The sequence below is a fragment of the Podarcis erhardii genome (genome assembly GCF_964252035.2).
Source record: "Podarcis erhardii genome assembly, chromosome: 8".
NCBI classification, from domain to species: Eukaryota; Metazoa; Chordata; class Lepidosauria; order Squamata; family Lacertidae; genus Podarcis; species Podarcis erhardii.
Window position 1 is genome coordinate 65300526 of NC_138499.1, and position 24447 is coordinate 65324972.

The following is a 24447-nucleotide window of genomic DNA, read 5'->3' on the forward strand; positions in this document are numbered from 1 at the left end:
AACCTGTAACTGACTGTGATCAACTAATTAAAATTACCACTGCAATCGAAACAAGCAGGGGCCATGAGTCTTGCTTAATCCCCAAATCCATCCTTTGCCATTGCTAATGTGGTTGCTGGGAAAGATCCACGACTGAAACCCTAAGGAGCATGATTTTTTATTTTTTTGCGTGGGAGGGAATCTTCCAAATATTATTTTGGGGTGTATCCATCCAATGCATTGTGTCATCGGGGCATCGCGTATCAAAACGTTGCGGAAGAACAATGGTTTTGATTATTGCGGATCTTGAAAGAGGCAATCCCACGGCAGTGTCTTAAAAAGGTCGCCGGTTGAGGCTCTTATCCCTTTCGTGCTGACACGCAACGAGACACACGCTAGCGTCCGCATGTAAAGTCAAAGGTACTGAACGGTTCTGCTCGTCTGTAGCGAGCTATAGGATTCCACGCATGCGCTCCAGAGAGCCCGTGGTTGAGGCGCTCCACGCGGTAAAAAGTTTTCGCGCCTGCGCTCTGGAAAGCAAGTCTGACGAGGAAAAGGAGCTGTTGGTCGCGCGGAGCATGCGCGCTTGAAACCAGCCAAGTTGCAGTCACGTGCCCCTCCTTCCTCCTTCCAGGGGAAGCCACGTCCTCCGCGCAAAGCTGGGCGGTGGGGAGGGAGCGGGGCAGGAGAGGGGCGGAGTCCGCGGGCCTTGCGTGACAGGGCGGTGACGCGAGGGCGCCGCGGGGTTACGGTGGGCGGGACCTGGGCCGGATGAGCTCCTTTCGCCATTGCGTCGCGGCAGGAAAAAGTAGTAACTGCCGCCGAGGGCGTTTAGTCGGCCCGCTACCATGAGGAGGTCCGTTCCCCAACTGCTGCTGCTCGTGCTCCTGGCTTTCCCCGCCGCCTTGCTTCTGGGCGGCGCCCGCAGCGGCCCAGGTGAGGCGGACCGACAGAGAACGAGCGGGGGCTCCGCTTTATCTCCGCCTCGCGCGCGTACGCGAGGCGGCGGTTGAGGGGCCGGGGGGGGGGAGGGAGGAACGTTGCTGTGCTTTTTTGAAATGGAAGCAGCGCGTGAGGCGGCTTCGCGCGTGCCGTTTCGGCTGGTGAATTCTGAAAGGCGGGGGCGGCGGCTTCTGAGTGGGGCGGGGGGCTCCTTTCCCTCTGCTCTCTCCCCCCCTCCCCTATTCGCTAGGCTGACGTGTCAGTCCAGACCTCCGACAGCCACATGGTGCTGGCTGGTCGTAGCTTCGTTTACTTCTACATTTCTCGTTAACCTCCTTTTTGAGGGACTCGAAAGCTGACACGTGTCAGCAGCCCGAGGTTGTGCGAGGATTTTCGCTTTTCCACCCTGCAAACTCTACCTTCGGTTGCTCATGTGTCTCCTTCGGTGCAGCTGTGATTCCTTCTGGCTGCTGCTGAAGGGGAAGGAAGAGAGGAAAATCACACATAGTTCCTCTTACTTTCAGCACAGCGTTCAGGTTCGGCCTCTGACCCCACCTGGAGACGTGCGAGCCGAAAAGCTCGGTACGCTTTGGCAACCTTTGCCAAATGGACAGCTATCGGGAAACCAGTTTCTCTTGTTCCCTTTAAAAGAGGGAGAGTTGAAGTGCAGGCACCTCACACGGAAGCATCATAACATTTCAGGTGCTCGTGATCAACTTGTTGCACTAGTGTACAAGCTGCAGCTTTGAGATCCTTGCTTTGAATGGGAAAGAAAGTGCAAACTCGTGCCCAGAGGAAACTTGTCCCGGATTCATAGGGGCTCAGCCAAGTTTCCTTGAAAGAACCTTGGGAGTCTGTAACTGAAGACAGTTTTCCCCAAATCTGTTGGGTTCTGTTCAGTAGTGATTTCACAGCTAATAAAATTGTGGAGAGCTTGGAGATTACTGATCTCAAAAGTTGGGTGTCTGAACTGGTAGAGGTCTGCTGAACTGTATGAATTGAATCAAATTACTTTCCTGAGTTTATTTGACAACTTAGAATATATCCCTGTGGTTGTCCATGGTCAGGGTTGAGACCTTCATGTTTTTGCTGAGTAAATCCAATAACAGCATTTAAATTGCATTATCATACAAATTACTTGCAATTTCTTGGATGTTTCTGCAGCAGTACAAGCCAAGGTCAAGTAATTTTTGGGAGGGCCTTGCTCAAGAAGCTTGTCAGTATAAATTGAGACCAGCATAGATTTGATTTTGTGTATCATACCAGCAAATGAGTTCAATTAATGTTTAATTAAGTAATTAATCAACATATTCTAAACTCAACCAGATGGTGTAAATGTAGATTGCTTTCGATTTTGAAACAATGTTTGTGGTTGGGGTTGTAGTTGAGTACAAAATGAAGGAATACAGGGGGCAGCTAGTGTAGAATACAAGTTTGTGATCTTATGTAGGGCAATTATTGATATGCAGGTGTGATCAAGGTTATGGGGTAGGTAATACTTCACAGAAAATATTGCACGTGCTTTCCAAGGTTAATTATACAGGGTGCGGTAACACAGCTGGAGGTCTAGGTGAGGGTTATGTGTTTAAAAGGCATGCTGTATTTGCCAGTAACACTTGTCTCTTCAAACCTCGCAGCACGAAACCTACTCCTGGCAGACCACTGGCATTATTTCCATTTAAAACATAAATCCAGAAATGTTGTGTATTTGAATTGTTAAACATTCTGGAACAAAAATTACATAAATTATAAAGCTCAAACATGAAATAAAACATTGCTGGTATTATATGCAGATACCATAAAGGATGGGTGATATATATGCCTTATGCATATATATGCATTCTGATATATGCCTTGTGCATTAACCACAAGGTGAATCCACCTTAAAACAGCATGAACTTGCATATCAGAACTGGGGTAGGGGGTGGATTGATTCCACCCATATACAGTGGTACCTCGGGTTAAGTATTTAATTCGTTCCGGAAACTGTTCTTAACCTGAAGCACCACTTTAGCTAATGGGGCGTCCTGCTGCTGCCGTGCCGCCAGAGCACAATTTCTGTTCTCATCCTGAAGCAAAGTTCTTAACCCAAGGTAATATTTCTGGGTTAGCGGAGTCTGTAACCTGAAGCATATGTAACCCGAGGTAGCACTGTAATGTATAATACCACATTACAATGATGCCAGTTATTTTCATTTATTTCCCCAGTGGTCCCTCACATGCCAAGTACCTTCCACAGCTGTCATACATTGGGTCAGCATTTTCATTGAGCTGTCCACCACAGACCCAAGATGTTTCCTTCTTAGTAACTGCTAGTTCAGACCCCACCAGTGTTCATTTGAAAGGGTGGGGGGTTGCCTCATTGTGCATCACTTTACACTTTGAATTATATTTGCCTCAATTGGAAAGATCCTTAAAGTTTTATGGATGACCCTTCTCATAGTAACAACACAGATATCATTTGGGCTTACTGGCATAGGCTTATTAGTTTCAGATTAAAACTAGCACTCTTTTAATTTCATTTGCAGTGATTTTGTATTACCATTTTTTCTTGTACAATGTCATAGATACATGTGTGTTTTCTCTTTGGTTTTGTGACCTAATCAGTTATAACGTAGCTCTTCTGGAGATTTTGCATGTCTCTTCTCTTGGCTCCAATTCAGTTTTCTTGAACCTCTAGTTAGTGTTCTTTGTTCTGGAACAAAGTCAAATACGGTACCTACATTCCTTGTTGAATGGGAGAGAATTTATGCAGTTGCAATAGCATGTGCTTAGTGTTTTTAGCAAAGTGTTCTGATTGAGAGCTGGTTCCACAAATTAATTGCTGTGCATTTCCACTTTTGTCCCCCATTCAAAATATTTAGATAAATTCAGGGTAGCTCTCTTTCAGCATTAGTAGTTTAAGATAACTGGAAAATTACACTTCTCAGTTCTTGGTAGTTAGTTCCTGGCTGCGATAACAGATGTTGAATACACTCCCTCCTCTCCACTATAATGCCACATCATCATTCTTTCTCAAATATATAGGAGAGATCATGAAATCTTGAAAGCATGCTACTGCTTGGAAAAGTTTGTGTGGTCTGCCATAGTGCTTTTAGCATAATGAACATTTCAAGGAAATCACTAAAGAATCCTAGTGATGAAAGTCTACTATCACATTTTAAGAGATTTAGTTTAACGCTTCTGCTCAACAGACAGCTAAATTAAACCAGTATGTTGATCTTAAGCTCTCTTGAAGTCACTTGAACTGAGTTGTAATGAAACTTTTGAGCTGTGGTTGCTTGATGGCACTAAGACCTTTCCTTTTGTAACATTCTGAAAGGAAGGGAAATTTTATTTGGAGTCTTCCCCATGACCAAAAAAAGAGGGGTTGCTTTTGCCATACATTTGGAGGAGGTGTCCTAAAATCCTTTATTTCAAGCTCTTTCATGCATTGTCATGCTCTATTTTAGCAAATAGCTCTTTATGGGCTGTGATTGTGTAACTTGGTGTGGGCTGATACAAACTAGCATACCTCCACATTCCAGAGTTCTTAACCTTAATAAATCAAAGTTGCTAGCTTGCCATAGTGCAACTTCAGTTGTAGCTTCTGCTAAGATATACCCCACTGTGAGGTAGAAAATATTCTGCATGATCCTAACCTGCTCACTAGAGGTCCTTTTCCTTGCCAAGTAGATACTTGCTACTTTTTAGCTGAATTAACATGCCCATACTTTAAAGTTCTGTTCAGGGTGTTGGTCGTGGGATGACTTCTGTGTGTTTGCAATAATAGTTTTTTTAAAAATACCTTTGTGAGGAAATCTTTATTTTAATTATTTCTGTCCCTTCTATAATGTATTTTGGTAGGATTTAAGCCAGTGTCGTTGGCCTTTACGTTTCTAATCTGTATGGTGCCTAGTGCAATATTAGGTGGTATTGAAAATTAATATTGACAACTGCTTTATAAATATCAGAGTAAACTCTGGATCTTCTTACACTGAACTTCTAGTGATGCTTTTCACTAGAGACATGAGTGCAACTCACAACTTATCTAAACTGATAACTTAGTAAGTGTAATGAAAGCTTTCATAAGCAAAGTTAAACATGAGAATAACTTTGCCTACATTTAAAATAAATTTTCATTTACCTTGTCTCTAGGTTCTAGTTTGCTGGTGGCTGCCCAAGATGCCACAGAAGATGAAGAAGCTATTGAAGATACAGTCGTTGAAGATGAAGATGATGAAGCTGAAGTTGAAGAAGATGAACCCACAGAATTGGTACATCTACAAGTATTTGTTTCTGTTTCACAAGCTTATGTTGTCCATTATTACAGTTTTTACAGCAGATAACCTGTTATCAAGAGTACTCAATTGTCAGAGTCTACCCAGGATGTTTTGCTCTTGAGGTAAAGCATAAAATGCCACTCCTCTCTCTCCTCATCTGCATACCTGCCATAGCCCACTCACAGGGGGTGGGATGGAAAGGAGGCTGGGAAGAGGGGGACAGGTGGCATGCTCCTTGGAGGCCAGGTCTACTGCTCCTCCAAGCTGTCCTTAGGCTGCCACGCTGAGAAATTGGGCTGGCCCTGTTAACTGCCATAGTGAACATCCACAAATCATAATGCTTGTGTTGCTCCAACTGTAAGTAGGATATAGTAAAAATGGACCTTTGCTAAACCCAAGGAGCTGTACTGCTGGTCAAAAAAATGTGTAGCAGGGATAGAAATGCAGCAGTATATTGGGGAGGGGAATATTTTTTGAGTGGTTGGAATAACCACATAGGCAGTTGTGGAGGGAAGAGTCACACTTTGAAATAACTGCATTAGGCTTATGGTGTTCTCTTTCCTAAGCCTGCCACTACAGGTCTCCCTCCTCCAGAATGGTTCCCTCTTGTATATCAAAAGCCCAAAAGGGAAGTACAATGCTTGATGGCCACAGTTTGTATTACTGCCACCAAGTTGTATGCAAATCTTACTGATGGCTGTATTGCCATCAATACACCAATCCTAGTGAATATTACAACAGCAGAAGGCTGGTTTTGATTTTGTATAATATCACTGCCTAGACACAATTATCAAACGTGTATTTGATAATTTACTTAGTAACTCTAAGTTTTTCTATACTTTGTACATTTGACCACTTCTGCTTTTCATGCAGCTGGCTGTTCTTAGTTGTGGTTTGGTGTACAAGCACCTATTTTGGTGTTTTGGTAGCTGTTTTGTAAGGTTGTGTATTGGCCTCCTCTTGTTACATGATAACATGAACATTAGCTTTCTGATACCTACTATATTTACAAAAGGTAAGTTGCTCACCTCTGATTTGTTCACCTTCCCCACCCTCTTCCCTCTCCATTTCTGGAGTACATGATATATGCATACATAATTTTATTTGTATGTCGCACTTCCATATTTCACACCATACTCAAGGCAGTTCACAACATGAAAAAATAACATAATTGTCATGGACAAAGATGGAGAAACCAAGTCTAAGCAGTCATGTTGCATTGAGTGGTTGCACTTCTTTCTGCTTCTCTCAACTAAACAGAAAGAAACATGAATCCAGCTTGCAAGCAAACATCCTTCCAAAGGAGCCCTGTTAGACATAGGCAGCACATGGGGTTTTTGCTTTCTTATGGGACTTGCTTCCAAACAGACACACAAAGGATTGTGCTCTTAATAATTGTTTTCAAGAAATTCCAAATATTTATTGCAACATTAATGTTTTTGCATGGAAATGCTTTTATGTGGGATTTTGCAATAGTGGTCTTACTTCAGATATTCATTGCTTCACTGTTCGTCATAGGCTTTTCAAAAACATTCTCTTGTATTAGACAGAAGAGAAAGAGGAAGAAGATCTATCGGGAGAACCGAAAGCATCCCCTAGCGCTGATACAACCATCTTGTTTGTGAAAGGAGAAGGTAAAAAATGGCCTCCTTTTTACCTCAGACCAGCACACTTTATCAGTTTAGTCTAATTATAGTGCAACATTATGCAAGTTTTGAGTTGTGCACACAGTTTCAGCTTAACCAGTTTTCTAATTTCCTCCTAGATTTTCCAGCAAACAACATTGTGAAGTTTTTAGTTGGCTTCACTAACAAGGGTACAGAAGACTTCATTGTGGAGTCTCTAGATGCTTCGTTCCGGTACCCTCAAGATTACCAGTTTTTCATTCAGAATTTCACTGCTCTTCCTCTGAACACGGTTGTTCCACCACAGAGACAGGCCACATTTGAATACTCCTTCATTCCTGCAGAGCCTATGGGTGGTCGCCCCTTTGGACTGGTTATCAATCTGAACTACAAAGACCAAAATGTGAGTGACAGCCTGGAAGCTTGGCAAGGTTTCCTTAGTGTTAAACTAGGCATTTGCTGATGTTATCCAGGAGTATTAAGTGATGTTTATCCAAGTGTGCCATTTTTATCTTGCTTAGGCTTGGGTATCTATTCTGCAAGTTCTGGTATAGCCAAATCCTTGATAGTATTCCAATATGATAGTCTAAAGTTTGTGATGAGTGGTTTTGGAAGGAGACATTAGAGTTCATGTCTTGGACCCTGATTTGAACAGGTGCAGTCTTGCTTTTTAAAACACTGTCTTTACTTTTTGTAACTCTTCTCAACAACATTATACACTCCTCAATATCTGAATGTTCTGACACTCTTTGAATCTGAGTTGGTCTTTTTTGTTCTTGTTGTTTTGGTCAACATATACTATCTTTATGATTTTGCCGCCTCCTCTCTCTCCCCTCACCTTGCCAAACCTAGGTAAAAAGCTTCATCAATCTCCAAATGTAACTTTATTTGTCCTTTTCAAAAGTTCTAGACAAACTCCACTTTGAGTGGTCGCTTTTCATCCCTTTGTTGTGGACATTTTCTCCTAGTAAAGCTTTGAAAATGTGTGTTGACAACCTGAGGCCTACAAGACACTGAGTCCTGTAAGCTAGCTTTTCTGATTATTGTGATTTGCAATGTGAGTGGAAATTATAGACAAGAACGAAGCGCTGAGAAGCATTTCATCCCTGGAGGTATATACAGTGAAACCTTGGTTCTCGAACTTAATCCGTTCTGGAAGTGCGTTCGACTCCTGAAACGTTTGAAAACCAATATGTTTCTTCCGATTGGTGCAGGCGCCCCGGAAACAATAGCAGACAGCCGCATCAGATGTTTGGCTTCTGAAAAGCATTCAAAAACCGGAACAGTTACTTAGGGGTTTTCAGATTTTTGGAGCCGATTTGTTTGTCAACTAAGCCATTCAAGAACCAAGGTTCCACTGTATTAACATTACTGCCACATACTGGCTTGAATCTGTTATCTTGGGCAGCCTTTAACATTGCTGAATTTTTCATTTTAGGGAAACTTCTTTCAAGATGCTGTTTTCAACCAGACTGTTACCATTATTGAAAAGGAAGATGGATTAGATGGTGAAACGTAAGACTTAATTTCAATAACCTATTTATTTATTTGTTCTTTCATAGGCTTTTATTGCCCCCCTTCATCATGCAGTCCTAGAACAGGTTATCTACTGTTAATCTTAAATTAAACTGTGTAGCATCTTCCACCCCCAAGGGCCTGTGGAAGGTGTGTCTTGACCTAAAAACAAAACATGTATAGTAATGAGGGTGGGCAAACCTCAGAGGACAAGGCACAATCTAGAAGGCACCAAAGAAAATGCTCTCTCAAGCACCACCGTCCCACTAACTTCTAATAGAATCATAGAGTTGGAAGGGTCCCTGAGGATCATCTAGTTGAACCCTCTGCAATGCAGGAATATGCAGCTCTCCCATACTGGGATCGAACCTGCAACCTTGGCATTATCAGCACCATGCTGTAACCAGCAAGGCATCTTCTGCTGATCTCAACACCGAGGCAGGTCTATATTATCTCCTTTGTTGATTTTAGAGTAGTAACTCATAAGTGCTTTGCAGTGCTATGAAAGACGAGGATTTTTTTGTTTCCCACACATAGCTCCATTAGGTACATGTCTTATTTGCAGGATTTAAGATTTAGCAGTAATTTGGATCATTCTTAATTTCTTTTTGTCATCTTGGCTTGGGGTGGGGAGAATTTATCTAGTTGAGAACTTAACTGTCCCACCAAAGTTATTGAGTTGAAACTGGTGTCCCTTGGTTGGTTAATCTGGCTCCTCCTATCAAGAGATGAGTCCTTCATAAAGTGTTCTACAAAGTATAGTTGGGGTTGATGTTGGGATGGGTATATGAGTGTGTGTTCATTTTTAGGACAGCAACTGTCTACTTAATCTGGTAAAGGTATTCAGGGATGATTTGTTTAGCTTTCTTCTATTTAAAGAAATGAAAGCTTACTAGACCTCTCTTCTCCTTTTTCTAAACAAGGATTTTTATGTATATGTTCCTTGGTGGACTTAGCCTGCTTGTCATTGTTGGTCTACACCAGCTGTTGGAATCTAGGAAGGTAAGAAATTCTGCAGGTCATCTTTCCGGTTATAGATGCTACTCTGGACCCAGACTGTGGTCTCAAGACACTGTGTTAAACTAACTGGCTCTCTTTAATATGTGGATGGGCTGGTGACTGAAACTTGTACACACTGCTATAGGCTACCTGGAAGGAAAGATCATGTCATATATTAGAACATTGCTTTCCTTGAGGCAAACCTTAATCCAAGGCAATTTTACACAAAGATCAAACTACCATGCAGTAGAAGTGTAGCTAATATTTGCTTTAGAGACCGTAGGCCAATTTCTGTTTATTTAAATGATTTTTTTCATGCAGTGGTATTCTCTTTGCACCTGGAGGTAACTGGATTGCATCTGCACACACTTCCTTATAAACAGAATGTTGTAAAATGTGATCTGATGTTGAGTTGCTGTAATAGAAGACTATATAAGCAAATCTTAGCCATAGTTGAGAGTGAAAAGTGGCTAAAATGCCATTTTTCATTTCATCAAAAAGATCAGATACAAGTACAGCATGTGATGATTGACGTCTTGCAAGAGTTCCACATGTCAGACCTATATTTGATCCTCCCAACATGTGTTTTTCATACTGACTTGGCTTAACCAACTATATTTGCCACGAATAATATAACTTCAAAAATGGTTCATAGATTATGGCTCACCCTAATACTGATTCAATCAATTAAGTTGAAATTATCTGTGATGTTGAGATTTATCCCAAATTAGGATTTTTACCTTTAAATATTTGTAAAATATGCACACTGTTTTAAGAAATTATTGATGCTCATGCCACCATGTATTAGAACTGCTGCTAGAATGTAAAGCCAGCAGCTTTAGGTTTGAAGTTAACCGCTGTTGTGATCACAAAAACATGTTACAAGTTGAATGGCTTAAGTGGAGTTCAGTGGAGTTCTTTGTTCTTTCCCTTATTAAATCTTGTGCTTAATGTTTCCAGAGAAAAAGACCAGCTCAAAAAGTAGAGATGGGGACGTCGAATCAGAATGATGTTGACATGAGTTGGATTCCTCAAGAAACTTTAAACCAGATAAGTAAGTATCCATATTACCATAGGTTGTTAGTCCATTAATGAATTTCTTATAAAAGGATAACCAGTATCTTCCAGATGTTTGGATTCCAACTCCCATCAGCACTAGTCAGAATGTCAGTGGTCAGAAATATGGGAGTTGTAGTTCACAACATCTGGGGGAACAATGTTAACTGCAGTGTTGAATATGCCTGCCTCTAACTGTTTAGAAAAGGGATTGTTCTAAATGTTCCTTTTTTTACTCTGCCAGATTCACTTGAAATTATTTCCAGAAAGAATTATTCCTTTACTATTAGATTGTTTTATAAACTTCAATGAGACTCCAACCAAAAATTGAGAAAACATATGAATTTGAAGAAGATAATAGTATTCAATAATATTGAAATCAGTGGTAAAGTCAATAGTGAAATCACCGACTGTTTCTTATACTGGTTAAAAGCATACTTGCTGAATCTATACAGCATTAGGTGAGGACAAAACTGTAATTCTGTGACAAGTGTACAGGGTTTTTTGTTGGGTTGGGAGCTGTGGAGCTTTAGCTGTACATTTTGGTGACTTCTGATTTCAAAAATTAGTCCAAATATGTTCTTAGATCTTTTAAATGCTTGTGGACTTTTCTAATATCTTTACTGTCTCTTCTGTTTTGCTTTTCCTGTGGCTTCAGTGCAAAGTAGAAGAGGTGAGACACTTTATTGGGTTGAGGCTTCTGAAATGTATATTGTGCACTAATTAGGTTCTTATACATTGAACCCATTTCTGCTTAGTTGGTACACTTCACATAATTGCATGTGGTGTTAAAGTGATAAGGTTTGGAGGATTTCACCAGTATCTTGAAGATGCAACAGAAATCTGGAGTTAATCCCACTTGGTACATTTACTGTTGCATATCTTGGGGGAGCAGCTGTTCAGATACTAACTCAGTTACACTGTTAACATGGTTCAGTCACCAGAACTCAGTGGTATCTGCACTTTCTGGGATGTCATCTACTTTACATGCCTGATTTCCCAAAGGAAACCATGGCTACATTCTTCAGATTGCCAGAAACAAAATAGACCACCGACAATTTTCAGAACACGTGATAGAAAAGTTTAATTGTCACATCACTTGTTCCATAGCATAGGATACTAACTATTGATGCTAAACAGCAATTTGCATAGAAAATAAGTATTAACACATTAGAGGGCTTTTAAAATACATTAAGATTGCTGCTTGCTTGGACTTCATGATCATGGTGCTTTAACCGATAAAGGGGCAAATAGTTACTAATATATATTGTACTGTGTTTGTGGCAGTGAAGCCTCTGACATTGACTGAGTTGATGTGGTGGAGTGCAATATCCAGCTGCTGTAGGAGCTAAAACGTTAGGCCAACCTCTGTGAGTGCCAAGGAAGTTGCAAGTGTGCATGGGAAATAAAAGGCCACACAGGGACAGGCTATATTCTGGGAAGATAGGTGACGGATTGCTGAGAAAGAAGGATGCTCAAGAAAGATTGCAGAGTAGGGAGCTGACTGAGAAGCAGAACCAAAATGTCTGAAGAATGAGGCTTAGAGGATAAAGGTGACAGGGAACTGAGCCAAGCTAGCTAGATGGAGAAGGGGATCTTTTTTTATAAAAAAAGAAACGTTATACTACTTAAAGTGCAGAAGGGCTGCCTGCTATGGGGGTGAGGGAAGGGGGCAGAGGGAGGCTCAACAAGAAACTAGCTAGAGGAAATGTTGCAAAGTGGGCAGAGGCCTGAAAAACGGGAATGTGAGAAAACAATAGATGGTGGAGACATCGAGTTCAAGAAATGAGCCCAGGGGAAAGTAGGACTCAGACAAAACAAAGGTTGTATACGTGGAAGGGGCTGTGCGAATAGATAGGAATTCATTAGAGAAGCAAGGGAGGTTTAGAGGATGGCCAGGGAGCTGAGAAAAGATGTAAGGTTACAAGGTCTAGAGTTGGAACCCCACAATTACATTCATTCACTTCTGCTTTGCCCCATTAAGGTTGTCTGTATGCAATCAAGACCAAAAGGTGGTTCGAATCAGTGTGCAAAATTCAGTCACCACAACTAATCAGCCAATTACTTGTAAACCATCTAGAAAACTGAATACTAATTAAATATTGAAGATTAACACATTTATTGTGGCTTATTACTTATTGTGGCTTTTGCTAAAATGTTAGTGTAAGGTGCCATAGTTCTCTTTTTTTTGCCCATAAGAGACTGATATCGTTACCTTTTGGGGAATTTACTGCCTGAATACTTAGCATTCTTTCTACTTTGTATGATTTAGAATTCTACAGATACTGAAACTTGAGCTTGTGAATGTAAAGATTAGTTTTTGATTTGGCTGTCCTTGAGCCTAGAGGGAAGTAGGGCATGATGTTTCCTTCATCCTTAGAACAGATACACACCTGTTCTATATTTAGAAACTAAAATAGAGCAAAATACTCTTGCTCAAGCCACCCATTGTCATCACAGAGCTGAGATTGAATGCTTTGATCCTGCATTGTTTTAGGAACATCTTTGTTAATAGGCTACTAGTTGCATGTCCATAACTGAAGAACGTATATAAGATGCTTCTCAGATCTGCCTTTTGCATGATCGTTCTTTGAGGGAATAAATTAGAAAATAATTTTCTCCCCCTGGCCCCCAAAATATTTCATTTAACTTATCCCATTGAGTAACTTTTCTTCTTCTTTTCCTTCAGACAAAGCTTCCCCAAGACGGCTGCCCCGGAAGAGGGCGCAGAAGAGATCAGTAGGATCTGATGAGTAAATACTGTTAGTACAGTCAGCCTTTATTAACCCAGCCATCCAACCCCCTCCCTTTTGTTTTTGCTTGAATTGGGAGTTGTGCTGAGAAGCCATATCGACTGAGGAGAATACTATGAAAAACATTTGGACTATAAGCATTTGGCTGTGTTCAGAGAACACTGCTTACAATGCACTTCTTATTCCTTTTAAAGAAACAATTAAGAATCATTGTGCTATCTGAAATGTGCCTTTAGAGTCTCTTCATTATGCTGATCTGTCATCTGCACACCTTTTGTTTCTGACGTCGTCAGAAATGCAAATGTGTCGTTTCCTACCCTGTTCTGATTGTATCCTGTCATAAAAGAAGGTCTTTATGCATTTTCCTATCTGTTACTCAGAGTCATCTATCATATTCTTTGCTACATGTATGCAGCTCCTTTTTGGTACGCATGTTGGAACCTCTCATGAAGCACTGAGTCGCATTTTTGTGTAACTAGTATTCTAAAGGCACAAGCCGGTGTAACTGCTTTTAGCAGTATAGTGTTTGTTTTCTTACAATATTGCTGCTGCTGTTTGACATAAAGCGCACACTGAGTCTGAGATCCCAAATGTTCTTACATATGTGTCAAATAAGGGATTTCTACAGCAGCTGCAGTTGTGAAATATGAATTGTGTGCTCACTTTGGCATTCATCACCCCCTTTTTTTGATTGCAATATAACTGTACATCTGTATAAATTGTTAGTAGTTTGACTTGGTCAGCAGATCTGGTGAATATAGCAAGTTGGGTAACTTTTGAATGCCTAGTTCAAATGGTTGCAAATTGGTCCTCACCATTGGCCTGGTTTGCATGACACTCTTAAGTCAAAATATGGCTTACTAGGAGCAGTGGAACAGGCAGGCTCCTAGAAAGTAACTTGTAGCGCACACCCACCCACCCCACGGGCAGGTATGTTCTTGGCCATAGTTTGAGTTGGCAGGAAGAAAGCTTACCCACAAGGCTTGGTTCAGACAATAAGCTAAGCCTAGTTGAGCGCAATATGTGAGTGAAAAAGATGCAGGAGGAGCAAAGAGTCTGTAAGCTCCTCTCCAGGAGCCTGCATGTTCCTCCAGTCCCATTAAGCTATAATTTGGCTTGGCGTGTCATGCAGACCAGGCCATTATAATTGTAGAGACTCTTCCACCATTTGAAACCCAATCATGGATAGAAAAATGCATTGAATTTCTTAGATAAAGCTGGATACAAGGTTTGACTTTCATGAACATGTCTTTGGGCAACAACTTACAACCTGTACAGTGGAATTGTGCTCTTCTGTTCCCATATTTGATTGTATACAAAAGAATAAGTTCTAAAACAACAGTAAAAACATAAATTAAGTTTGTTTTTTTAGTCCTGTGCCTTTTTCCCTTTTTGAACTCTTATTGATGTCTTACTTGTTTAAAGAAATGACTAGCGATAAATTCAGCTCTGCATTTTGCTCAGAAGGGAACCCTCCAACTAGGATCAATTCCATTATTAACCTCAGTAAGTTTGACTTGATGAGAAACTAAAAGTATGTTAATTTCCTAATTTAAAGTCATGTTGATCTCTTTGGCTTAACTTGCAATTGTTAATAATGTACATCCAGTGGTAGCCTGAAATGCAGCAGCTGAAAGTGGACTGGAAGATTGGAAACAAAGGTGTTGTATACCTTCAAAGGCCTCATTTGCACATGAAATTCAGTTGTCATTTTCAGTTGTCTTTCCTCCTTGCATCAGAAAATAATTATAGCTTGATCGCCTATGATGCCTATCTAAGCCAAAGTCATTGGAATACTTGCACGTCACCTTACTGCTTAAGTTTAAAGTTTTTTTAAATATATTTTTTAAAAAAGGAAAAGTCATGTGCTGCCATTTACATTTAGGGTTCCCCTTCACTGAAATAGTCCACATGGAAGGGATAACTTTTAAATACTCAGTGTTTAATTTGGCAGTATCATTTTGCTCCTCTTTCAGCTTATTAAATGGAGCTCTGAACAGGAAACCATTATGTTTTAATTATTATGCATTAGTAATTAATATGGTATTCCCCCCCCCAAAAAAAATACATGTGACCCAAATATCCTGTTACAAAGTTTTATTAAACATTGAAAACATCAATTTGCAATCTTCTAATTTGGATTATTCATGCTTGTCACATTCAGCAAACAGGTAATGGAGGGTATACAGAGTTAAGGATGTATTTAATCTCTCAACTTTGGGATGGGGGAAGAGAGGAATCTGTGACTGGATTAATAGCTATACACGTCACCTTTGCATTCTGACTTGGGCCTTATGACAGGTATTTTACTATATTGTTGTTGATTACACTCTAATTGTCTATAGTATTTGACTTCATGTTTTCCTTCCTACCCAAGAGATTGGAATCCTAGGAAGCTTTATTCTGGTTTTGTACATTACCCTGCTACTGCAAGTGGGAATGTTGTACAGAACTCTGAAAGTCAGTTTGACATTCTGTCCAAATGAGTCTTGCTGCAGTTGCTCAGAACTACTTCTGTTGTCTTCCATCCATTCAGTGAATGAGCCGCATGTCACACAAAAAAGCTGGTAACTTTTTTCCATATTAACTTTTTAAAGCACAATCGCCCCACTGCAAGGCAAATCAAATAAATGTGTGAACAGCACAATTCCTGTTAATAGTATGGTGACTCAGAATTGTGGATGTGGCCTAAACTTGCATGGACTTATCTAAAGCACAAATGACAATTATTTCAAACTAACTTTATTGTAGCTTGAGTATTTACCTCAATTTTGTTTCCCCCATTGATTTTGGATGCTGCTTTTTTTTTAAAAAAGAAAAAAGATCTGCACATAAAAAAACAAGTTGGGAAGATTGTAACAGAGCCTTTTTCCTTGATGTACTTGCTTTCTATTTATAGAAATTTTGAGGGGTGAAGAAGAAAACACTCGGCCTTCATTGCACTCAGAAGTAATACATGCAGACACAGGTTTACTTCATCTACTGTTTTGAGGAAAAACTCCACAAAGTTTAAGAGAATAAAAACAACATTCTGAGGGAACTTGAGTTGAAGTACCTTGAAACTTGCAGGAATGTCAAAAGGCGCATTATTAAAAATACTTTTGCCAAAGTGAAAATGAAGTCTAATCTATTTTGTTCTGTTACTCCTTTTAAGAAAGAAAGAAAGCCTGATGCTGAACCAGCAAAAAGCTACGTTCAGCCACAGTATTTTACGTTCAGCCACAGTATTTTAATACTCTCAGGGCAGAACCCACATCTATACTAACATAGAATCTTTGCATATAATAGCTATATTGTCAAACATCAAATATCAAGAGATTGGGTTCCTTGTGAAGAAGATGGCAGCTCCTCTTGCCTTAGAGTACTAGGAACATGTGCAAAGTTGTAAGATTCCTGGAACGTTGTCAGCTGTTAAAAATGAGGTCTGAAACTCAGGATTTGCTCCATTTCTAGTAATGTATTTTGTTAATAACTGACAAAAAGTGTCAATCTCTACTTTTGGAGTGTAGAGGGAAGAAATGAAAAATTCCTATTTCACAAATAATTCACATCAAAATCTAGTTTGGGGGAGTGATTTGTCTGTGCCATCTGTTCTCTGTAGGTTTGGCTGCTCTCAAGATATCCTCGCTAAATTTTGCACAAGGGGGTGGCAGTCAAGATTTGGATGGTAGCTGCCATTTTGAATCAAGATGTCACTTTCACACATCTTTTGGCATCAGTTCTGCTACCTCTTGAGATATTGTTGGCAAACCTCGCATGAAGGTTCCTTCATCACAATTTGAATTCTGAGTTCTTCCATCTTATAGCAAGGTTGTGGATCGAAACACAACTTCAGCGTCACTTTTTAGGAAGAGGTTTGGTCACGCCTCAAAGATATTGTGGCCAAACCTGGCATGCAGGACAGTGGTCTTCGTTAATGTAACCAAATTTCCAGGCGTACTGATCATTAAAATTCCACTTCTGTTGATAACAAATTAGCCATTTAGTAATGTGTGCTGCACTGAAGTAGAATACATTATTTACAGCAATCTTGATGTCAATGACATTGTAAAACTTGGTTTGATGAGGTAGACCCACCTTCCCTGTCATTTACTAAGCTATGATACTCCGTGTTAAACTGTCTTCTAGCTCTTGCTAGTAGCATCCTACGGTAATTTATAATGACAGGTTGGTGGGATTTCTTGCCAGAAGTGCAGACTGTGCTCTCATTAGTTTGGATATCTGATAACCTGAATTCTGCTGCAACTGATATATAACTACATCTTTATATCTTAGTATTGCAGTACTATGAAAACCATGCCCTGTTCAGTTAAGTTTGTGTAGCCTTTTTCCAATAAAGCATTGGTATATAATTGGAATGCTCTGTTACTGTGCCAGTTATGTTGTAAGTCACAGTAAAATGCTTAAGTTTTTGCAGCGACGCTGAAGCTGAAAGTACAGTGGTGCCCCGCAAGACGAACACCTCGCAAGACGGAAAACCCGCTAGACAAAACGGTTTTCCGTTTTGGAGGCGCTTCGCAAAACGAATTTCCCTATGGGCTTGCTTCGCAAGACGAAATGTCTTGCGAGTTCCTGCAGGTTTTTTCCCCTTTCCCCCCCTTTTCCTAAGCCGCTAAGCTGCTTATCAGCTGATCCGCTAAACCGCTAATAGCGCTAATCCGCTAAGCTGTCAATGGGCTTGCTTCGCAAGACGAAAAAACTGCTATACAAAGAGCCTCACGGAACGGATTAATTTCGTCTTGCGAGGCACCACTGTAATTCATAATTGCATGTGAAGCTAACCTCTCAGCTAGGAATATATGTAAACGGCAGGGGGAGAGGAGCAATACTGTTCAAAAGACCATTTATATATAATGAGCTTTTGGGATAGTTTTTTATACCCCTATATCATCAAATCTGGGTAGCATGGTGACTGGCTAATTAAAAATAAAAGTTTAAACAGCTGCATAGGTCTATTGCCATGAAAAAGTCTTCAAGAGACAACTGAAAGTCAGAAGCAAGGATGTCTGCCAAATCTCTGCTGGAAGAGTTTTCCACAGCATGGGATCATGGACACTAAATACCTGGCTTCTAGTTGAGGCCAGTTGGGCGTCTGTGGCACGGGAGACAACTTACAGCACTCCTGGATCATTTCAATGACAGAGACCAGATAGAAAGGCTCAGGTGGCACTTGAAGCAACTTGGGCCCAAGTTCAGGGCTTTGTATATCAGCTCAAGAACCTTGAGCTTGACCTAGTATAATGGGCAGTCAGTGTTGATGTTTTAGCAAAGTGGTTGCATGCCCTTTTAGCAGTCTCACCACTGTTTTGGTGCTTCTGGTCCAAGCCCAAGGGCAGTCCCACACAGAGCGTAGAGCAGTCATCCAGGCTGGAGGTTAACCAGTGCATGGACTGTAGTTGCCAAATGACCCCAATCCAGATGCCACCATAGCTGGAGTACCAGACAAAGCTGGTAAACGGCACTCCTAGTAACAGAGACCATTTGGTCCTCCACTGACTGGTGTATCCAGGAGTACTCCCCCTCCTCTAAGTGTTAAAGGGTGTGCCCCATTCAGAACAGGCAACTAGCCTGTCTTCCAAACATGGGAACCACCTAGCCTCAAGAATCTACATCTTCCAAGGATTCAGTTTACTGGCCCATCCATCTGGTCAACCAGGCCTAAACTAAGATGCAGAAAATCAGTGTCCTCTAGTAATGGTTCTGCCACCACCTCCCCCCCCCCAAAGGGTGTTTGAAGCTGGCTGATGCCACACCAAAGGTGGGCTTTTTAAGCAGCAGCCTCACCACCGCCTCTTTTAAGTGTGGCTGGCACCACACCCTCGCACAATGAAGCGTTTACTGGTCACCTCATTTCAGCTGATTTTCTAACCAGTCAGGAAGGGTAGGGCTCCAGGGGAGCACATGGCTGGACCCACCAATTGGAAATGGCTGCATCAACTGGAAATGGCCCCAGAACACATTATAAGTAGATTCTGAAGTTCTTGTCAGTAATAGACTCCAGTAAATCTTAGTAAACAAAGAGCCTGACATTGGAAAACAAATAATATAAACCCCTGAACCAGACCACTCAAAAGGCCAGCCAAATATATATAGGAAAAGCTTCTATATACACTTCAGGTCAAATGGCGGCATGCTTATTTGGAAAGAAAAATACTATACAACGGTAGTGTTGAACCCACAGAATAATTGTAATTTTGATGGTTAGTGCTGGTTTTAAAAACAGCCTTTCTGCTGCACTTTGGAACTATTTATTTTAATTGCTGGGGGAGCAATCTCTTGGTACTTTAGGTTTTAATGAGCCACAGGTCTGTCGCCTCTGTTAGAAATTAACACCACTATTCCTCTGGAATCCCTCACTTTTATATTTGCCATGGTAGTATGTGATGATGATGATGATTTGCTCAAATCCTGGAAATAATCCGCTCCATATGAATTCTAATAAACATTGGACAAGCACTGGGAAAAGCAGAGGCTTCATTTTTTCATTTTGATGCTTTTGCAGTTGTGAAGATTTCCCCAGTAATTCTGAAAACATTGACCTGTGAGGCAGGTCTACAGTAAGTAGTGTAGATGTGGAAAAGTGTAAGGCTTCCTGGTGACTTCAAGGGACTTTCTGGCTCACATTTCGCTTGAAATCTATAGAAGGTAAACTGAAGGACATAACAATAGTGCAAGTATATTTAAGCTGGAGGCACAAATGCTGGTTTGACTTGCAAGCCTGACTTGCTTCATTTTGCAATGCCTCTTTTGCAACATACATCCTCTGGCCGTTGTTGCATATGAGCTACTGGCCAGCTGGGTCTTTTGATCTGCTGACACTTGCCATCTAATTCCCTTAAATGTAGAGACCTTTTCCAGATGATTTTTCTCCCCCACCCTGCCGTAATTGCACAGATGCTATGCCATTGTTTTCATAAGATCCAGATGTCCTTCCTTCAAGGCCGTGCTTTTCCTGGAAAGAAACTAATCCTTCCCAATACTGCAGCATGGATTCTTATGAATCCCCCCCCCAAAGCACCATTAAATCGCAGATCACCTGTACTCATGAGTGCTTTCTGTAATTTGTTGGCAGTTTTGTTGTTGGCCTATGTGAAAATCACAAGGATCTGTGCTTTGAATCAGTGTTTTTGTGGTGTTAGCAAGCACCGAATCTGCGATTTTTATTGTGCAGTCTACCACTGCAAGTGTTAATCTGCAGGTGGTTGGGGGGGGGAGACGCTGTGTAAAATGATGCAAATTCAAGAGGATCCATTTTAATTCTGCTGGATCTGACTCAGATCCCTTGGAAGTGTGTGTGTATCCAGACAACTTTTAATACCAAGGTTGTGGGGTGAGAGGAATTGATTCAGGGTACAGTGGTACCTCAGGTTACAGACGCTTCAGGTTACAGACTCCGCTAACCCAGAAATAGTACCTCGGGTTAAGAACTTTACCTCAGGCTGGGAACAGAAATTGCGCGGCGGCAGCAGCAGGAGGCCCCATTAGCTAAAGTGGTACCTCAGGTTAAGAACAGTTTCAGGTTAAGAACGGACCTCCAGAACGAATTAAGTTCTTAACCCGAGGTACCACTGTACAAGGAGAGCAGCTGGTGGTTGTTCACTCATCACATTTTTATATGTGCACACATACCCAAAAAGTTGGTGACCTCTGCTGTAGAGAAAGGGCAAAAAAGAAGACACCTATTCACTGTGCAAATACTCCTGAGAGGGTTCAGGATCAGAAAAAAAAATATACTGTTTTGTAACTGTAGCAGTAAGGCAGAAATGGAGAGGAGAAACATGCAGAAGTTCCCCTAATACAGTGGTACCTCGGGTTAAGAACTTAATTCGTTCCGGAGGTCCGTTCTTAACCTGAAACTGTTCTTAACCTGAAGCATCACTTTAGCTAATGGGGCCTCCTGCTGCTGCTGCGCCACCGGAGCACGATTTCTGTTCTCATCCTGAAGCAAAGTTCTTAACCCGAGGTACTATTTCTGGGTTAGCGGAGTCTGTAACTTGAAGCGTTTGTAACCTGAAGCGTATGTAACCCGAGGTACCACTGTACTGATTAAAAGGTAAAGGTAAAGGGACCCCTGACCGTTAGGTCCAGTTGCGGATTAGGTTTTCTCAATATTGGCTATAGAAATTAAGCAGTGGGATCGACAGCATTGTGTTTCCCCGAGTGGAGAGGAACAGCTCTACTAGCAGAATAGAAATAGCGCCTCCAACACTAAAAAGAGGCCACAGGAAGTGGCAAAAAGGCTTGCAAACAGCATTTTGCAGAAGCAATTGGAAAACAGTAAATTACACTGGTCAACAACAAATTTGTTGTCTGCGTTTTTTCAGTTGATTTAGGATGAATCTGATGTGCTGAATCCAAAAATCACATTGGTTTTGCTCAATCAGGTCAAGTTTTTGAGCTATGGCCACATGTCTTTTTTTTTACGTTTTTGTTCACATGTGTGCTTGTGGGGAGCATTTTAGAAGAAGTTGGTGGGGGTAAAATGCCATGTCGAATAATTGTTTTGATTGGAAATGATTATTTTAATGACAAGAAGTATTCAGGTCCGATAGTTCTGGGTGATTATGTCGAAAAGGGATCAGTTTGAAGTCATAAAACCTCGAAATCTTCCATAAATAGGTGCGGCAAAGCATAAAGTTGGGGGATCAAAACTAAGTTAATGGGGCAGCCGCCCCATGAAGAATTGTCAAAGGGCTCTGCCGAACTGTTGGCATGCAGATTGAAGGAAAAAAACCTCCTCTCTGACAGTGCTCGCATCAGCTTCTTCCGCAACAGGCATCAAGAGTATCTCCGTTTTTTCTTGGAAGAGAAGGACTTGGTGTACTGTGTAAATATTGCGCAGCTTCTGCTCAAGCTTGGAGTGCCACAGTACGAACCCAAAGATTGGAGACTGTTCATTGACAGCAGCAAACAATCACTGAAATGTGTTCTGCTACACAACGGCAACCAGTTTGCCTCTATACTCCTGGCTCACTCGACTACACTGAAAGAGATCTATGAAGCGGTGAAGTATGTGCTGGAGAAAATTGGTTATGATCAGCATAAGTGGTTTATTTGTGTTGACCTGAAGATGGTGAACTTTTTGTTGGGACAACAGTCTGGCTTCACCAAGTACCCATGTTTTCTGTGCATGTGGGATAGTAGGGACCATGCTCAGCATTACACGAAGAAGGACTGGCCTGTGTGGGAGGAATTGGTGCCTTGCAAAAAAAGGAACGTCATCAACGACCCTCTGGTGGACAGAGACAGAATACTCTTCCCACTGCTGCACATCAAGCTCGGCTTAATCAAGCAGTTCACCAAGGCTTGGACAAGGATGGTTACTGCTTCACTTACTTGTGCCAGGCTTTTCCAGGATTGACCATGGAGAAGTTGAAAGCTGGCATCTTTGATGGTCCTCAGATCCGTCAGCTCATCAGAGATCCAGAGTTCAGAAACTCAATGAACGAAGTGGGACTGGAAGCATGGAAGGCATTTGTTCTGGTAGTGAAGAACTTTCTTGGCAACAATAAGGCCAGAAACTACGCAGAACTTGTCAACAACATGCTGGACATATGGACCGGTTTCCTGAGAACCTGGGTTCAATGAGTGACGAGCAGGGGGAGAGATTCCACCAGGACATGAAAAAGATGAAGACCAGGTATCAGGGTCGCTGGGATGCAGTCATGATGGCTGACTACTGTTGGACTCTGAAGATAGACCTCCCTGCCGCTGAGCATTCCAGAAGTTCAAAGAAACGGAAGTTCAAGCCCTGAAGTTTGAAAAATGGTGAAGCAACATGCAATTTACATGTACTTACCTTTATCAATGCCCACTATTCAGTTTACAGTAATCGATGTTTCTATCAGGTAATCAATATATGTTGTTGGAAAAACATTTTTTTCTCTTAAAAACATATTTAGGACGATATGTGTTGACAAAAACCAGCTGATAATGCTACAAAAATGTAATCAATTTTGTCACAAGATCTGATTTTTTTTTTTCAAATCAACATAGCACAAAAACCTGACCTGATGGAGAGAAACTGATGCCATTTCCTGATTCAGCAGTGCAAAAGTGCCCTAAATCAGTTGTAGAAATCTAGACAACATTCAAAAAGTAAAAAAATGTTGCCCAGTGTTATCCGAGGTTGCCACACAGTGGCGCCATCTGGAAGCAAATTACACTTCAGGAAAGGGGCAAATTCGGAAAGAGCACCTGCAGTAGCAAAATAGAATCAAACAAACTATGCCACCCTAAAAACACACTGAGCTGCTTAACCTGTAGAAACATTGGGCAGCACTTCAAAGCAGCCTGACCCTAAGAAGACCCAGCCTAGGCACTCAAGCCCACACTGGTCTCAGGTTCTTCATAAACTAGAAAGCCTAAACTTGCAAGGCATGATCTCGAACATTCTCCTGGAGGTTCTGCCTGTGGCCATGATGAAAGTGGCATGGCAGGAGTGTGTCTTCCCAGAATCAGGTTGGTTAGGATTGCAGGACACGTATTACTAATGACTAAAATTACTAATTTTAGCATATTTTTTCTGTTTTAGACAAGTGCATATTTAGATCCACAACATGGACTAAGATGGTGAAGATGGATATTTCAAAGAGTTGTGACATTTATACCTAGATCTAAGCTTTTTATAGAGTCGGGGTTAAAGGCCAGTGCAGCACCAACTAATCCTGCAGCCTTAAACTCCCAGTACTTTATATCTTCAAAGGTTCTTAAAGTTTTATTATGCACACTTCTTCTTCAGTTTCCTACTCCTACACAGGGGCATAAGAGACCCTTGGTACCAGCACTAAAATACACACGGACTCTGCTGCTGCAGCTGTTTGTCAAAACTCTGCCACAACGAGCCATTGTTAAGTACTCTCCAAGTGGCAGCTTGAGAAATGCTGCCAGCCTGAGCCTTCACAACAGAGAAGCTGCTGGTTCAAAAGAATTAACTTTATTTTCCTCCACAAGTAGCTGCATTTACCAGATGACAGCTGGTTGCGGATTTTGGCAGAAACTGAAGTGGATTGGGGGAAGGGGATGTACACACATGCCTAGGCCTCAATGAAAGTATCCACAGACCCAGACAGAGGCTCGATTCAGATGTAGTATTTAGAATGATGTCCATAAATGTCCCTTTGCTCTGTTTCTGTAGATGCATCCCTGATAAATTGCAATAGTTCTTCATGGGACTGTTGCTCTGGTACCTGGATATTCTGGTGTAGAGGGTTGAATCGACTCAGATACATATGAGGGAGTGGTTCAAAACTCCTGCCACACATTTCGTAGGTAGGTAAGTAAGTAAGTAAGGGATACGCGTGGGTGGTGCTGTGG

General features: G+C 41.4%; 1 protein-coding gene across 2 annotated transcripts; it reads left to right on the forward strand.

Annotated features, from left to right (window-relative positions):
• The first annotated feature begins 710 nt into the window (after positions 1-710).
• Positions 711-15936, forward strand: SSR1 (signal sequence receptor subunit 1). Of its 2 annotated transcripts, XM_081873162.1 has the most exons (9): positions 711-915; positions 5059-5177; positions 6730-6817; positions 6949-7211; positions 8247-8323; positions 9247-9325; positions 10283-10376; positions 11037-11051; positions 13068-15936. In XM_081873162.1, the coding sequence occupies exons 1-9, from the start codon at positions 828-830 to the stop codon at positions 13133-13135; spliced, it is 891 nt and encodes a 296-aa protein (XP_081729288.1). In that variant the 5' UTR covers positions 711-827; the 3' UTR covers positions 13136-15936. The 2 variants fall into 2 exon arrangements, with proteins under 2 accessions (XP_081729288.1, XP_081729289.1); XM_081873163.1 differs by lacking the exon at positions 11037-11051 and having other exon boundaries at positions 714-915.
• The last annotated feature ends 8511 nt before the right edge of the window (positions 15937-24447 follow it).

What these genes read in the sequence shown, in the direction of transcription:
- SSR1 (XM_081873162.1), top strand. Translation starts at nt 828, where the DNA reads ATGAGGAGGTCCGTTCCCCAACTGCTGCTGCTCGTGCTCCTGGCTTTC. An exon ending in CGGCGCCCGCAGCGGCCCAG is followed by an intron (nt 916 to 5,058) that starts GTGAGGCGGACC and finishes CCTTGTCTCTAG; the next exon opens with GTTCTAGTTTGCTGGTGGCT. An exon ending in TGAACTACAAAGACCAAAAT is followed by an intron (nt 7,212 to 8,246) that starts GTGAGTGACAGC and finishes TTTTCATTTTAG; the next exon opens with GGAAACTTCTTTCAAGATGC.